Source organism: Mastomys coucha, unplaced genomic scaffold (assembly GCF_008632895.1).
Source record: "Mastomys coucha isolate ucsf_1 unplaced genomic scaffold, UCSF_Mcou_1 pScaffold15, whole genome shotgun sequence".
Lineage (NCBI taxonomy): Eukaryota > Metazoa > Chordata > Mammalia > Rodentia > Muridae > Mastomys > Mastomys coucha.
The window spans coordinates 105,521,591-105,535,447 of record NW_022196897.1 but is presented as its reverse complement, the minus strand read 5'-3'; the positions used below and the strand labels follow the sequence as shown (position 1 = coordinate 105,535,447).

The window sequence follows — 13,857 nt, the reverse complement described above, 5'->3', positions numbered from 1 at the left end:
ATTTTGCCTTTGGTTCTGCAATTGTGTGACCTTTGGAATTCTGGGGTCTTTTCAGAGGATATATAAATACTAGGTCCCCAAGAGGTGGGGTGGATTGTTTTTGGTGGTTGATTGCTTTCTGTCTTGGTTTGTTAAGTAGTAGTTACAAGCAAAGAAAGAAGAAATTAGATTTCTTGAAAGCAAAGATCAAACTTGCCTCAAGGAACTCAATGCCACACTCAGCAGGATGCCCCTAATCAGCAGGATGCCGCCTGTCAATAAGGTCACCTTCCTTTCCTTTCTATCCTTTTTCTCTCCTCCTAGTTTAGTGGGTTGAAAGGGTGGAAGAGAGAAGAACCCACCAAGTAGTAAAAGGCAAGCCACACCCCCTGCCCCTGTCCCCCTAAACTTAATTTTCAACAATAAAGCCAGGGACATTTCTTCTCTGCCAATAGCTCTAGCCTAAAATAGCCTTGCTTGGCAGCCTAGGCTGGTACTTAAACTCACAGAAACTTAAACGGACTTAAAATCACTGAAGTCCTCCTGCCCTTGTGGTCTCAGTGCTGGGCTTATAGGTACAAACTACCATGTCTGGCAAAATAGTATTTTCCAATTGTTTCATTTTCTGAGATCTTTATATCTTTCTTCTTCCTCCTTCTTCCCCCCCCCCCCACTGTGGGAATTTAACACAGGGTTTATATGTCTCACACTAGGAGATGCCCTAATACTGAGCCCCACAATTCCTCCTCAGACATCCAGGTTAAAGAAGCGGGCCTGAACAAAAGCTGATTACCTTTCTTTGGGCTCTTTTCTAGAGGAATGGCTTCTTGTTGGGACCAAGCAAGGGCATCTTCTTCTCTACAGGATCCGGAAGGATGTCGGTGAGTGCCAGCCCGAGCACCAGCCCGAGCACCAGCCAGAGCACCAGCTGGCTCGAGAAGCGAATGAAAGCTTTAACTAGTTAGCTAGTGTGTGGGTGCAAAGCCAGATTCCCTCCCACCAGGCCATAAAGGGGTGACTAGGAGGGAGAGCTGAATACCAGCCTCCTTCTTGGTGAGGTGATTCACTACCTAATAAGAAATTCTTATTCTTATTCTGATGGGAATAAGAATCCTGTATAAAATCCTGTACAAATGCTATATAGTGGTAGGCAAAGAGAACAGTGGCTGTTGATGTGGATTGCATTAACTTATGAGGATAGGCTAGGAAGAGTGGATCTGGGTTTGTCCCCAGCTTTACTTCTCAGCTATGTGACTACTGAGACCTTTCTGATACTTGCATTGTCATTTGTAAACTTTGACAAAGTTATTGGAAGCACATAAAGCAATAGTAGGCTTGAAAAGCCTTTGAAAATGAAAGTTCTTACTGTGACTTTGTTGGTAATAATGTAAAATAATAACTAAAGTATTTGAGATACATTCTGTTTTTGGTTTTATGTCTGTACTTTTCCTTATGGAAACAAGATGTTTGGGAGGCTGGAGAGCGAGAGCGCCTGACTGCAGCATGTGTCATGCAGCCTTGTCAGTGTGTGTTTGGGGGGCGGTGTCTCCATGTGTGTCTGATTTTGTATACATACATATATACCTGATCACCTAGAGCTGGAGTTGTAGGTGGTTGTCAGCCAGCAGACATGGGTGCTGAGAAGTAAATTCCAGCCCTCTGCAAGAGTAGCAAGTGCTCTTAACCATGAGCCATCTCTCCAGCCCCAGCAAGTACATCATTTTCAATCTACTCTCTATTTCCTTAGTAACTTAGGTTAAGAGTAAAACAGTCTTTCATGCCTCTAGTTGCAGCATGTAGAAAGTTGAGGCAGGAGGATTGCTGCAAATTCAAGACTAGCCTGGACTACATAGTTTCAGGTATGCAGGCCCATGGCTATCTCAGGAAAATGTATGAGGTATGAGATGCACTGGCTAATTTTTTTTTTCATAGATTATTAAGTTTTGCCCAAAAGACTAGATTTTCAGACCCCTTGGGATCTTGAGTAAAATTTTCTTGTATTTTGCTTTGATTTTTGTTTTTGTTTTGTTTTGTTTGTTTTTGAGGCAGGGTCTTTCTATGGGTCCTTGCTGTTCTGAGCTCACTTTGTAGACCAAGTTGGCCTCAAACTCACAAAGATATATCTGCCTCTGCCTCTCAAATGCTGGGATTAAAGGTGTGTGTCACTATGCCTGGCTATATGTGGGGTTTGGTTTTGTTTGTTTTTTAATGAAGTCACTTCAAAGGAACACAATTGGCAGTCTGTCAGGATTGGCCATGAGTTATAAAGCTAGAGCTTTCAACAGAAAATGAGAATTGTAGCCAGTCAATGCCTCCCCCACAAGCTCCCTGCCTTCTCAGACCTTAAATTATTTTTTAACTCACCCAGCATTTGTCTGACTAGAAACCATAGCTAGGGGGCTGGCGAGATGGCTCAGTGAGTAAGGGCACTGACTGCTCTTCCGAAGGTCCTGAGTTCAAATCCCAGCAACTGCATGGTGGCTCTCGACCACCCGTAATGAGATCTGACGCCCTCTTCTGGTGCGTCTGAAGACAGCTACAGTGTATTAAGCCGGAGCAAGCGGGGCCATCCTGAGTTCAGTTCCCAGCAGCCACATGATGGCTCATGGCCATCTGTACAGCTACAGTGTACTCATACACACAAAATAAATAAATAAATCTTAAAAAAAAAGAAAAGAAAAGAAACCATAGCTAGTGCTGTTACAAAGGCTCTCCTGTGCTACACACTTGCAGCTTCCATTTGAGAGGGAAACTGAAGCAGGAGGCAGATGGCGGCATGGGGCATTTGGGAAGAGGAAGAGGGAAGCAGAAGGATGGGTGGGTGGTGCAAAGGTGATTCTAGGCAGATGTGCCTCAGAAGAGGCATGACCACAGGCAGCCACAGGAACATCCAGGAAACACGTGTCAGGGAGACATCTCACTCCTTCCTGTCACAAGGCAGTCGCCAAGAGGGGTGGCCAAGAGATCTCAGGGTTCTGCTTTCAGGCTCTCTAGCACTGAACTAGAGTTGCTATAATGGCCATCACCACCTTCTGGAACCTGCTCAGGCACCTGGATAGCTACCACCCCTCTTCTTATAGTGAACCAACTTCCCATCTACTGTCATTTGAAAGAACCTGGAGGGTCCCTCTCCACAAAAGTCCAGACACATAGGGAACTCGTCTTCTAGCTTCCCCTTGACATAGAGTAACCTCAAACTCCACAGTACACAACTGGAATGGCCAATGAGCACATGGCTCTGGATCACAGCCTCTCTGAAGCACAAGATCCAGGCCTGACCAAGCTCTGGAGACCCTGAGAATCCTTAAAGATTTTTCCATTGAGGTTGGGGGTGATAGTAATGAGTGTGATGTTAAATATTCTAGAATGGAATATGCTATTATTTGGAAATTTTGTGACTTGGTGAAACTATTTTTCCAGATGTTAGTGCATAAAGGTTCAAAGTATGTCTGAGGTTGAGTTCCCATTTGGAGAAACACCCTTTATCAAGTTTTGGTATATTAACAATAAAGATACAGTTTCTTGAAAAAAACAGAATATTGTCCTTTTCCAGCTATATATATATGTTTGTCAAGCACTAGCTGTTCCATCAGACACCTCAAATATAATTTGGAATATGCCATAGTGCCACATACTTGTTATCCCAACATCTTTGAAGGCTGAAACAGAGGACAAGAGGTGCAGGCCACCCTAGACTATATAACAAGGCCTTGTTTCACAGATCCAATGAGACTGTCTCAAAGACAAACCAACCAACCAATGAGGGGCCAGCAAGATGGTCCAGTGAGTGAAGTGCTTGGCTGATGACCCAATTCAATCCCTGGAACCTGTGTAAGGGGAGAAGGAGAGAACCGACTCCACAAAGTTGTCCTTTGCCATGACATATGTGTTCCTGCCCCCAGTATTAAAATAATATTAGGAAAATGTGAAAACTCATGTGGCAGTTCATGCTATAATTCCCACATTCAGGAGGCTGAGGCAGGAAGATTGCAGTGAGTTCAAGGACAGCTTAGGCCATATAGTAGAATCTACACCCCTCCCACCTCAGGCTACAGAGTAAGGCCTTTTCTTAGAAAATATGGAATAGAAACACCAGCTCTTTGGGGTTAGTTGTGAGATGAAATGAAATACAGGTGAAATCAACCCAGCACTTTGTGTCTCGCTCTGCCTCGTAGTAGCTCTTATCATTTTATCATTGCTCTCATTTTGGTCAGTAACTTCTGCAGCTAAGTGTGTTTCCCCAGCAAGACTGGGCTCTCATGTTTTTATGGTGTTGACTGTCTTCCGCTTTTTTGTAACAGTGCCTGCAGATGTAGCCTCACCTGAAAGTGGCAGTAAGTGTAGATGCATTCCCCTGCACTAGCTTGGAGATGGTACTGTTTGCTCTGTCCTCATGGTGTAGGATGTGTTGCTGCTGGGGGGTAGTTCTAGGTGCAAGTAGACTTTGTGCTGGGTCTCAGGGCTTGGGCTCTCATGTTTGACTACCACGCTTTACCCTCTTCTTGTGAAGTACTTGGCCGAGGTATTTTATAGGGTAATATCTTCAGACTCCAGTACCTCGCTGCATCAGGAAACATTGTGTGATCTTTTCTGCTGATGCCAAAGGTGCTTGAGACCCTCTGCTGTAACATTGGAGTTGAAAGCCACCTGCAGTGTTCAGTGAAGACGGCTGCCTGTTTAGACCTCTGACTTGTAGTCTTTTGGGTGTTTGATTTATCAGAAGTGCATATGATGCCACATTTTTCTTGTTTTAGATGTATCTCTGTGTTTGGGACTACAGAAGTTTGTTTGTTTTTCCATAGGTTGTAACAGGTTTGAGGTAACACTAGAGAAGTCCAATAAGAACTTCTCCAAAAAGATCCAGCAGGTAAGTGGCTCTGAGCATTGCTATAAGAATGGTTTGGCTTCTGTGAGGCCCTGCTATGTTAGTCTGGTTTTGGTACTGTAACACAATAACTGAAGCAGGCTACTTTAGGAAGAAGAGACTGACTAAGCTCACAATGTGGTGCTGGCAGCATCTCAGCCATGGTGAAGGCTTATGACAGGACACATGCAACAAGGAAAGGTCACATTGTCAAACAGAAAGCCAAAAATGGTTCTGAAAGAGACTTGGCCTGTTCTAACAGCCTTACCTCTCTTGAGAACTTAACTGAAAAGTTTTATGAGCACTAACTCACTTGGTTAATTAGGTATCCCCAGTGACCTACAGACTTCCCACCAGGCCTTACTCCTAATATCAACAGCAGAGCCAGGCTCCCAACAAATGCATCAGCTCTTGGGGAATACACTGAAGTCCTAGCCAAAGCTAGAACTTGGTAATGTTCTCTTTACTCCTTTTTTTTTTTTTCAAGATTTATTATTATATGTAAGTACACTGTAGCTGTCTTCAGACACACCAGAAGAGGGCATCAGATCTCATTACGGATGGTTGTAAGCCACCATGTGGTTGCTGGGATTTGAACTCAGGACCTTCAGAAGAGTAGTCAGTGCTCTTACCGCTGAGTCATCTCTCCAGCCCCTCTCTACTCCTTTATATAGGGAATTCTGCCCATGGTCAAGTACCTGAATCTCGGTCACAAGCAGAAACCATGGTTACACATAAAAATGATTCAGGTGTCTGTAACCAGTACAGACCTTTAGTCTAATTTAGTCTTCTTTTTAAGTGAACTTTTGTTATGACTTAGCAGAAATGTTTGAGTCTAATAATTTTCTATTTTTCTAGATCCACGTGGTTTCCCAGTTTAAGATTCTAGTCAGCTTGTTAGGTAAGAAAAAGGGCTACATTTGTGTTTCCTGTTAATTCAATAGTAGTTTACACTGAGCTGGCGTCTTCTAACCAGATCCAGCAGGGCATATGGGTAGTGCAGGCAGCAATTGCCGTGGACTTGAACTCTGTTCTTCAAGACTCTCTATTCAGTGATCATCATGCCAAAACTCAGAAAGAAAGTGGTGATGCATATGGTGACAGCCTTGTGGGATCTGAGGAGTGGGAAGGGCTGACGAACTTCCCACAGGAAGAGAGAAGTAGGCAGAAGTTCCCTGACCAACAAGGAACAACTTAAGCAAGATCATCATGTGGCAGCAGGTGTTCCTTGTGGCCTGACTTAGGACGTATGGTGAAGAATGGCCGCTATTATGCAAGAGGCAGACAGGGCCAGAATTGTTAGAGCCCTGGCTTGCAGAGCTGTAGTTCTGTACAAGTCGGCCACAGAGGCTGAAGACTAGAAACTTACCTCAGGCCCTGTGCTGTTTAGCCAGAGGCTTAAATAGCAGAATCACTTTAGCCTTAGTTCCTGGGTCTACAGTTAAACAGTTGTGCACTAAACCTTCACCGTAGGAAGCAGCTCTCCTTCCGATGTCCCAGTAGTCCTTCTGCCCAGTTTTGGTGACCTGTGGTCAGCTGTGAATGAAAGAAGGCTAGTAGTAAGATATTCTGAGAGACTGCACTCCCGGGCTGGTGCTATTGGGTTACAATTTTTGTATTGTTAGTTTTTAATCTCTTACTATGCCAAATTAAGCTTTATCAAAGGTTATATGAGTACGAGAGTAATACAGGGTTTGGTGTTCTCCTGATTTGGGCACTGACTGGTGACTCAGATCTGAGTGGTTCAAGGGAGACCACTGCAATTTGTTAGTCTTGCTTAAGCAGAAATCCTTGCCATGGTTTATACAAAATCTAGAGAGAATTTCTTTTTTCTTATTGGAACTTCCTAGCATATGTAGCTCAGAAAGTTATTTCCTGAGTGAATCTGCTGATGTGTTTCCATATCTGAGAAGGACAAATGCAGAGGGCTGAAACGAGTGCTCCTTTACTGAAGTCAGTGCAGAGTCGTAAGGGACAGAGCACCTGGGTCAGAAGATGTACTGATGAGAGTCCGGAGTACGTTGTTGTTAGTGAAATTAGAGGGGCATCCTCACCCAGGATCAACAGTTCTCTCCTTGTAGATGTTGCACAGTTACTTCTTTTGGTTTTAGCTTAGAGACTGTATTAGAGACTGGCTTAGTGACATTGTACTTCCTCCCAAACAGAAAACAACATTTATGTCCATGACTTACTGACATTTCAACAAATCACTACAGTTTCAAAGGCCAAGGGAGCATCACTGTTCACTTGTGACCTCCAGGTGAGTGTGCTTGAGGGGAGCCTGGGCTTTATGACTCCAGCCTCACCATGTTCCCACCACTCCATGGAAGAACAACTCTGACATCCAAACCCACAGCCTTCAGAGAGAGTACTTTGCTTTGGATCTTATTAGATGAGGTACAAGATGCAAGATTTGCATTCCCCATGTGCTAATTAAAATGCCAGGTGTCTGTGTGTCAGAAGGGGACTAGCCAGAGGGAAAGATGGTTGTCAGACAAACATTAGTAGGAAAGCAAGACCTTAAACAGAATGTATTATGAACTTGTTCGTGATGTTAAGTTGACTTGTTCTCAGTAGATTGCCATGGTCTTTGTCATTAGGGAGTTTTCATTGTTCAAAATAGACATCTTGTTTCTGCCAGCTGGTTATCCTTCTGGTGGACTCCCCAGCCTTTTCTCAGCTGGGATCACTGTTAGCTTTGGCGGCTCCCTTCCACTCCGTATTGCTCTGTGCTTGGGGTGGGGGGATTTCTTTTCCCAGTTCTTCCTAAGAATTACAAGTGGGTCTGAAGGAAAAGGCAGCTGGGAAAGAGAGCACAGCTGTAGAATGGGGAATCTACTCTGGGTTTTGTATCTGAATTGGGAATATTCGTGTGGAGAAGTAATCCTGAACCAGATGTGTCTAAGTATTTGACAGAGTAGTGCTCCTCCACCCAGCTTTGGCAGTGGGGCTTTAAGATGCAGGGGATTTGCAGATTTGCATTCAAGTTGGATTGAGACTCACCAGTCCACTTGCCTCTGTGCCATGGAGTCATCGAATCCTCATTGGCTCCGGTGTCTCTCCTCAGCACACTGAGACGGGTGAGGAGGTTTTGCGGATGTGTGTGGCGGTGAGGAAGAAGCTACAGCTGTACTTCTGGAAGGACAGAGAATTCCACGAACTGCAGGTAAAGTCCACCTGGCCTGCTGTGCAGGCAGGGTGGGAGCTGGCACTGTAGCTAGCCTAGAGCCTCCTGTTTAGATCTAGTTAAACCTTGCTTGAGGTTCTCCCCAGACAGAAACTGATGCAGAGTCCTGGGACTTGCTTATTCATGCCCATAATTCCACAACATTCCTGCACACTGCTTTATCTTATCTCTCCTAAGGGAGCCTTTCCTGCACTTTTTCCAGTTCCTAGGTGATTTATATTTTTATTAGGGTGACTCATATTGTTTATTGATTGGTTGGTTTTCTTTTGTTATTGTTTTGAGACAGGATCTCTATGTAGCTCTGGATTTCCTGGAACTTGATATATAGACCAGGCTGACCTTGAACTCACAGAAATCTGCCTGCCTTTGCCTCCCAAGTGCTAGAACTGAGCCCAGACCTGATTTGTATTTTATTTATACAGTTCTTCAAGAATTGTGCTCAAGTGTGGGTGTAGGATATTTTGCAGAATGGAGATAGTATAACAGAAAACATGAATCCCATCCCACCCTGTTTTAACATCTTTTCAATTGAACTCATATTCTCTTTATCCAGGGAGACTTTAGTGTGCCCGATGTGCCCAAGTCCATGGCATGGTGTGAAAATTCTATCTGCGTTGGCTTCAAGAGAGACTACTACCTGATCAGGGTAAGCCTTCTGTTCTTGCTGCTCTCATCAGCTTGCCTTGGGCAAGTAACCATGAGTTTACCTTGGCAATTGGTCATCACTTTTCAACCACAGGCCTGGAGACCTCCTTAAGTCCTTAAGTAGAACTTTGTATATAACAGGGTTCCTGTTTGTTTGCATAGCTCTGTGTGTGTGTGTGTGTGTGTGTGTGTGTGTGTGTGTACACTTGAGTGTGTGTGTATGTACACTTGAGTGTGTGTGTGTGTGTGTACACTTGAGTGCATTTAATATTTCCACAAGTCAGGTGTTCATGTAACTGAGGCCAAATAGAATCAACTCTCAGTTCTCTGCATTCTTACCCACAGTACCTGATGACTTGGACCGGTCATTAGGGCTACTGCTTGTCCATCTGCCCGAGTGTCATACTCTTTTCCCTATGTGTGACAGATCGAGCTGCTCAGGAGTTACATATGAGTTTTAGTGTTAGCTTTCAAGTTCAAAATCTCTGACTGTATTTGTTTTCAGTTTTTCCACCAATTTCAGAAGTTGAGTAAGTATACTATAGAAAATATCGTTAAGGAAATAGAGGAAGCACATAGATCATTCAGATGCCCCACCCAAATCAGAAACAGTCTGTGCAGGTGAAGGGTGGAAACTTCTGTTTGATTCCCCAGCACCTCAAAAAGAAAAGAAAACACTAACTCTTTGCCTTTTAGTATATGGGCTTCTACCTTGCCTTTTAAAAAATAATACCTTGCTGGAGGCTGGAGATGGCTCAGTGGTTGAGAGCACTGACTTCTCTTCTAGGGAACCCAGGTGATGACCACCCTTCCACATGCACCCACATGATGACCAAACACTGGCTATAACTCCAGTTCCAGGGGATCTGATGCCGCCTTCTGGCCTCCATGGGCACCAGGCACCCCAAATGGTACACAGACACAGGCAAAACACCCATACACATTAAAAACATATCTTGCTGTGCAAATTGTTTTGATCATTATTTTTTTCTAATACAGAGTGGTGAATAGCACAACATTGTCCTTCCCCTTCTCAGTTGCACACTGTAGGTAGAAAAGATAGAATGTTCCTTACTTTGTTGAGTAATCTAAATCTCCTTGCCCTAGTCTGCTAATCTAGACTTGGCAGTTCTAGAACCGTTCTCCTTGCTCCCATGGTGTTAGCTCTTCATTGTTTATCTCTTTGCTATTTCACTCCATGTATTTAGTTTGGGGATATTTTACTATTGCTAGTATTCAGGGTCAAAGTCCTGAAGGAGTCACTGCTCTCAGCTGACAAGATACTAACAGTGCTAAGAGGGGTCTGTGGAGTGTGGCAGGGCCTGAGGCTGGATCAGGGGTCTGTGGAGTGTGGCAGGGCCTGAGGCTGGATCAGGGGTCTGTGGAGTGTGGCGGGGCCTGAGGCTGGAGTAGGGGTCTGTGGAGTGTGGCAGGGCCTGAGGCTGGATCAGGGGTCTGTGGAGTGTGGTGGGGCCTGAGGCTGGATCAGGGGTCTGTGGAGTGTGGCAGGGCCTGAGGCTGGATCAGGGGTCTGTGGAGTGTGGTAGGGCCTGAGGCTGGATCAGGGGTCTGTGGAGTGTGGCAGGGCCTGAGGCTGGAGCAGGCCTCTGTGATTCTTGTGGCTGCTTCTGTCACACCATATCACCACCACTGAGCTACATCATCAGCCCCCTTTTCTGTCTTAAGCATTCATTTTTTGAGGATGGCAAATCTTGCTTTAAGACCCTGGCATGTGCCAGACAGCAATGGCACATGCCTTTAATCCCAGCACTCAGAAGGCATAGGAGGGCGGATTTCTGAGTTTGAGGCCAGCCTGGTCTACAGAGTGAGTTCCAGGACAGCCAAGGCTATACAGAGAAACCCTGTCTTGAAAAACAAAAACAAACAAACAAACAAACAAAAAAGGCCTTGGCATGCATTAAATTCTGTTCTTTTTGTAGTATAATTCTGGGTGGGATTTGACAGATATCTAGGGTTATGTAACTAATTCCACAGTAACAATTCAAAGCAACTCTGTTACCTCTCACATTCCTTCCCACTGCCTCCCATCTACCTCCCAAACCTCCACCACCAAGGATGGGTTCTTTTGTCTCCTAAGTTTTGGTTTTTTGTAGAATGTCATATAAACAGTTGTATCAAATGGAGATGTCTGCTTCGCACAGTCCATTTGAGATTTGTCTGTGTTTGTCTATCAGTGATTGCTGTTTTTCACAGATGAGTGGGATTTGTGACATGAGTGGACTGGAGTTTGTTTATTCACCTGTCAGCTGATGGAAACACGTGTTCCCCATTTTTAGCAGTGCTGAGTAAAGCTGCTATAAACATTTGTATTTAGTGGTTTGTATAAGTGTAAATTTTATTTCTCTGGACAACCCTGGAGTGGTGTTGCTAGCTCCTATGGCATGTTGTGTTAGCTTTACAAAAAGTTCCCATATAAACTGTCTGCATCACTTTGCATTTCTTCCAGCTGCAGTGTTCTGTATTATAGCCCCTAGCATCGATAGGCGCCAGGCAGATGCTTTTCTCCATTTTACACTGTGGTAAAGATTGTCATAACAAATACTATGTTCACATCAAACAAGGAACATTATTAGCTTCTCTGGTGTGGGTTTTATGTGGATTCATGCATCTGTCTGGGGACTGCTTGGTGACTCTCATGTCGTCCTGCAGGTGGATGGAAAGGGGTCCATCAAAGAGCTCTTCCCAACAGGAAAGCAGCTGGAGCCCTTAGTTGCCCCTCTGGCAGATGGGAAAGTAGCGGTGGGTCAGGATGACCTGACTGTGGTGCTCAACGAGGAAGGCATCTGCACTCAGAAATGCGCCCTGAACTGGACAGACATCCCAGTGGCCATGGGTAAGGCCAGCAGAGCTTGCTTTGTCGTTTGGGTGGGGTGGGTGTCATCCCTGCAGAATTAGTTCTATCATGGCTCTAGCAGACTGCTTACCTTCCTCTACTCACCCTGCCACCCTCCCCCCATTTTGTTTCTCTGTGTAGCCTTAGCTGTTTTGGAACTCACTCTGTAGACCAAGCTGGCCTTGAACCCAGATATCTGCTTGCCTCTGTTTCCTGAGTGCTGGGATTAAAGGTGTGTACCAGCACCACCTGGCTAAGTTCCCATTCTTTTAAGTAAACACTTTTAGGGACATTACAGATAGAACAATCTGGAGTTTTCTGGAAGTTGAGTTTTGCTTCAGAAAGGGAGGAATATACAAGACAGTGTATTTCAGGAAGTGGCTGTCTACGCTTTGTTTCTTTTCTTTCACCTTCCTGTTAGTGGTACTTATTAGTTCCTTTCCCAGACAATCTACATTGGGAAAGTCATTAATCATCCCTGTACAATTTAGAAGGGCAGGCTCTCTTCAAGGTGGAGTTTTCTAAGCCTGTCTTAGGCTCCCTTTCCTCTGCAGTAGTATTTTCTGGAAGCATGTGACATCCTTGCTGCATTTTCTTTGCATAGAAACACAAACATGGTTAGTGCTTTCTATACTAAGAGACTATAGCTTGTGAGAAAAGGGTTGCATTTCAGATGAAGAAACAAGACACACATGGTTGTGTTAGAATTCAGTAGTTCACAGAGAGGGAAATTTGATTGTTTACTTGGTCATGAAGATGATGCCCTGCATAGGTAAGACAGGGAGTTTGGGATATGATCTGAGGAACAGTTCCTTTATACCCTGGGTGGACAGAACAGGGTGAAAACTGAATGAAATGCAGAAGGCAAGCTAGCTGTGACTGAGAGGATGTGCAGAGCTGACCAGCTAGCAGGCAGTCTGAAGTATGCAGGAATTAGGGAGGCCAGCTGTCAGAGGCCCATGGGATGGACCAGAAGGCTGGTAGGGTTTTAGGTAGAACTGCTTGATAAAGCATTGTTTGGGGGCTGGAGAGAGGGTTCAGTGTGAAGAACACTTGCTGCTCTTTGAGGGGATCAGAGTTTGGTTCCCAGTACTCAAGTCCAGTGGGTTACAGCTGTCTGAAAATTCAGCTCCAGAGGATCTAGCACCCTCCTTGGCTTTCCATTGACACACACACACACACACACACACAGAGGGAGACAGACAGACAGACAGACATACAGACAGACATAAACAAAACAAAACCTTTTAGGGCTAGAGAGATGACTCAGAGGTTAAGAGCATTGGTTGCTCTTCCAGAGGTCCTAAGTTCCATTCCCAGGAACCACTTGGTAGCTCATAACCTATAGTGAGATCTGGTGCCCTCTTCTGGCATGCAAGCATACATTCAGGCAGAATACATAATGAATAGGTAGGTAGGTAGGTAGGTAGGTAGGTAGGTAGGTAGGTAGGTAGGTAGGTAGATAGATAGATAGATAGATAGATAGATAGTATAATAAATAGATAATTCTCTTTTAAAAAGCCAAACCTTTTAAAACAGCAATTCTACAGTGTATTCTTAGCAAACCACTAGCTTTCACCAATCTGAAAGCTAAGAATGTCATCAGATAGCATCTAACGTCTGTAGCACTTTCACAGCTTTGCTGTAATCTGCTTCCTGTGGCTCCCGAATCAAAGATAACGTTATTCATTATTTCTTTTGTTCTATAACTAATAATCGGGTAACCATATGCATAGTATTTAGGGAAACTTGAATACATGTTCCTAGGCCATAGTCATTTCTATCTGGCTCCAGGATAAACTCTCTCTTACTCCATTTGAGATGGGAACTGTTTTTGTCGACAGTACCCTTGATGGAGCCACACCTGCAGAGCCTGTATTTATAAGGTTTTGCAGTTGGGTTAAGGTAGTAAATTTAAAGCAGTAAATTTATTTTCAATCAGTATAAAATAAGCTGGTCTTTATTCCATCTTGGAGGTTCTAAGTTTTTATGTATCTTCAAAGATACATTTTTCTGTTGCTCAACTCATGTTAAATCTCCTTTACCACACAGCTTCCCAGAGGAAGGCAAGGATTTTAGGTATTTTTCATACTGAGCTTAGCATTTCTATGGAATCTCTGCTTCACACCCTAAGCTAGGCTGTCCCCTTCCTGTTACAGAGTACAGAAAGGAAAGGGTGGGCATAAAAGGCATTCTTTTCAGGAAGTTGAGGTATAGTCATGGTAGCACATACTTATGGTCTCCAACCTTTCATTAGGCCTTGCCTCCCAACCCCAGTGCACTGGGGATTCAGTGTCGAGTGTGTGAGTGTTAGAAAAGACAGGAACA

At 44.3% G+C, this 13,857-nt stretch overlaps 1 protein-coding gene across 3 annotated transcripts in view; it reads left to right on the top strand.

Annotated features, from left to right (window-relative positions):
- Nucleotides 1-13,857, top strand: part of Vps39 (VPS39 subunit of HOPS complex) — a 38,518-nt gene that overhangs the window by 2,207 nt on the left and 22,454 nt on the right. The window contains exons 2-9 of one of the 3 annotated variants that reach the window (XM_031371596.1): nucleotides 795-860; nucleotides 4,281-4,313; nucleotides 4,782-4,846; nucleotides 5,702-5,744; nucleotides 7,009-7,103; nucleotides 7,911-8,009; nucleotides 8,584-8,676; nucleotides 11,346-11,529. In XM_031371596.1, the coding sequence (XP_031227456.1) occupies nucleotides 795-860; nucleotides 4,281-4,313; nucleotides 4,782-4,846; nucleotides 5,702-5,744; nucleotides 7,009-7,103; nucleotides 7,911-8,009; nucleotides 8,584-8,676; nucleotides 11,346-11,529 (678 nt within the window). The remainder of the gene's footprint in view (nucleotides 1-794; nucleotides 861-4,280; nucleotides 4,314-4,781; nucleotides 4,847-5,701; nucleotides 5,745-7,008; nucleotides 7,104-7,910; nucleotides 8,010-8,583; nucleotides 8,677-11,345; nucleotides 11,530-13,857) is intronic. The other 2 variants (XM_031371597.1, XM_031371598.1) reach the window with 2 other exon arrangements.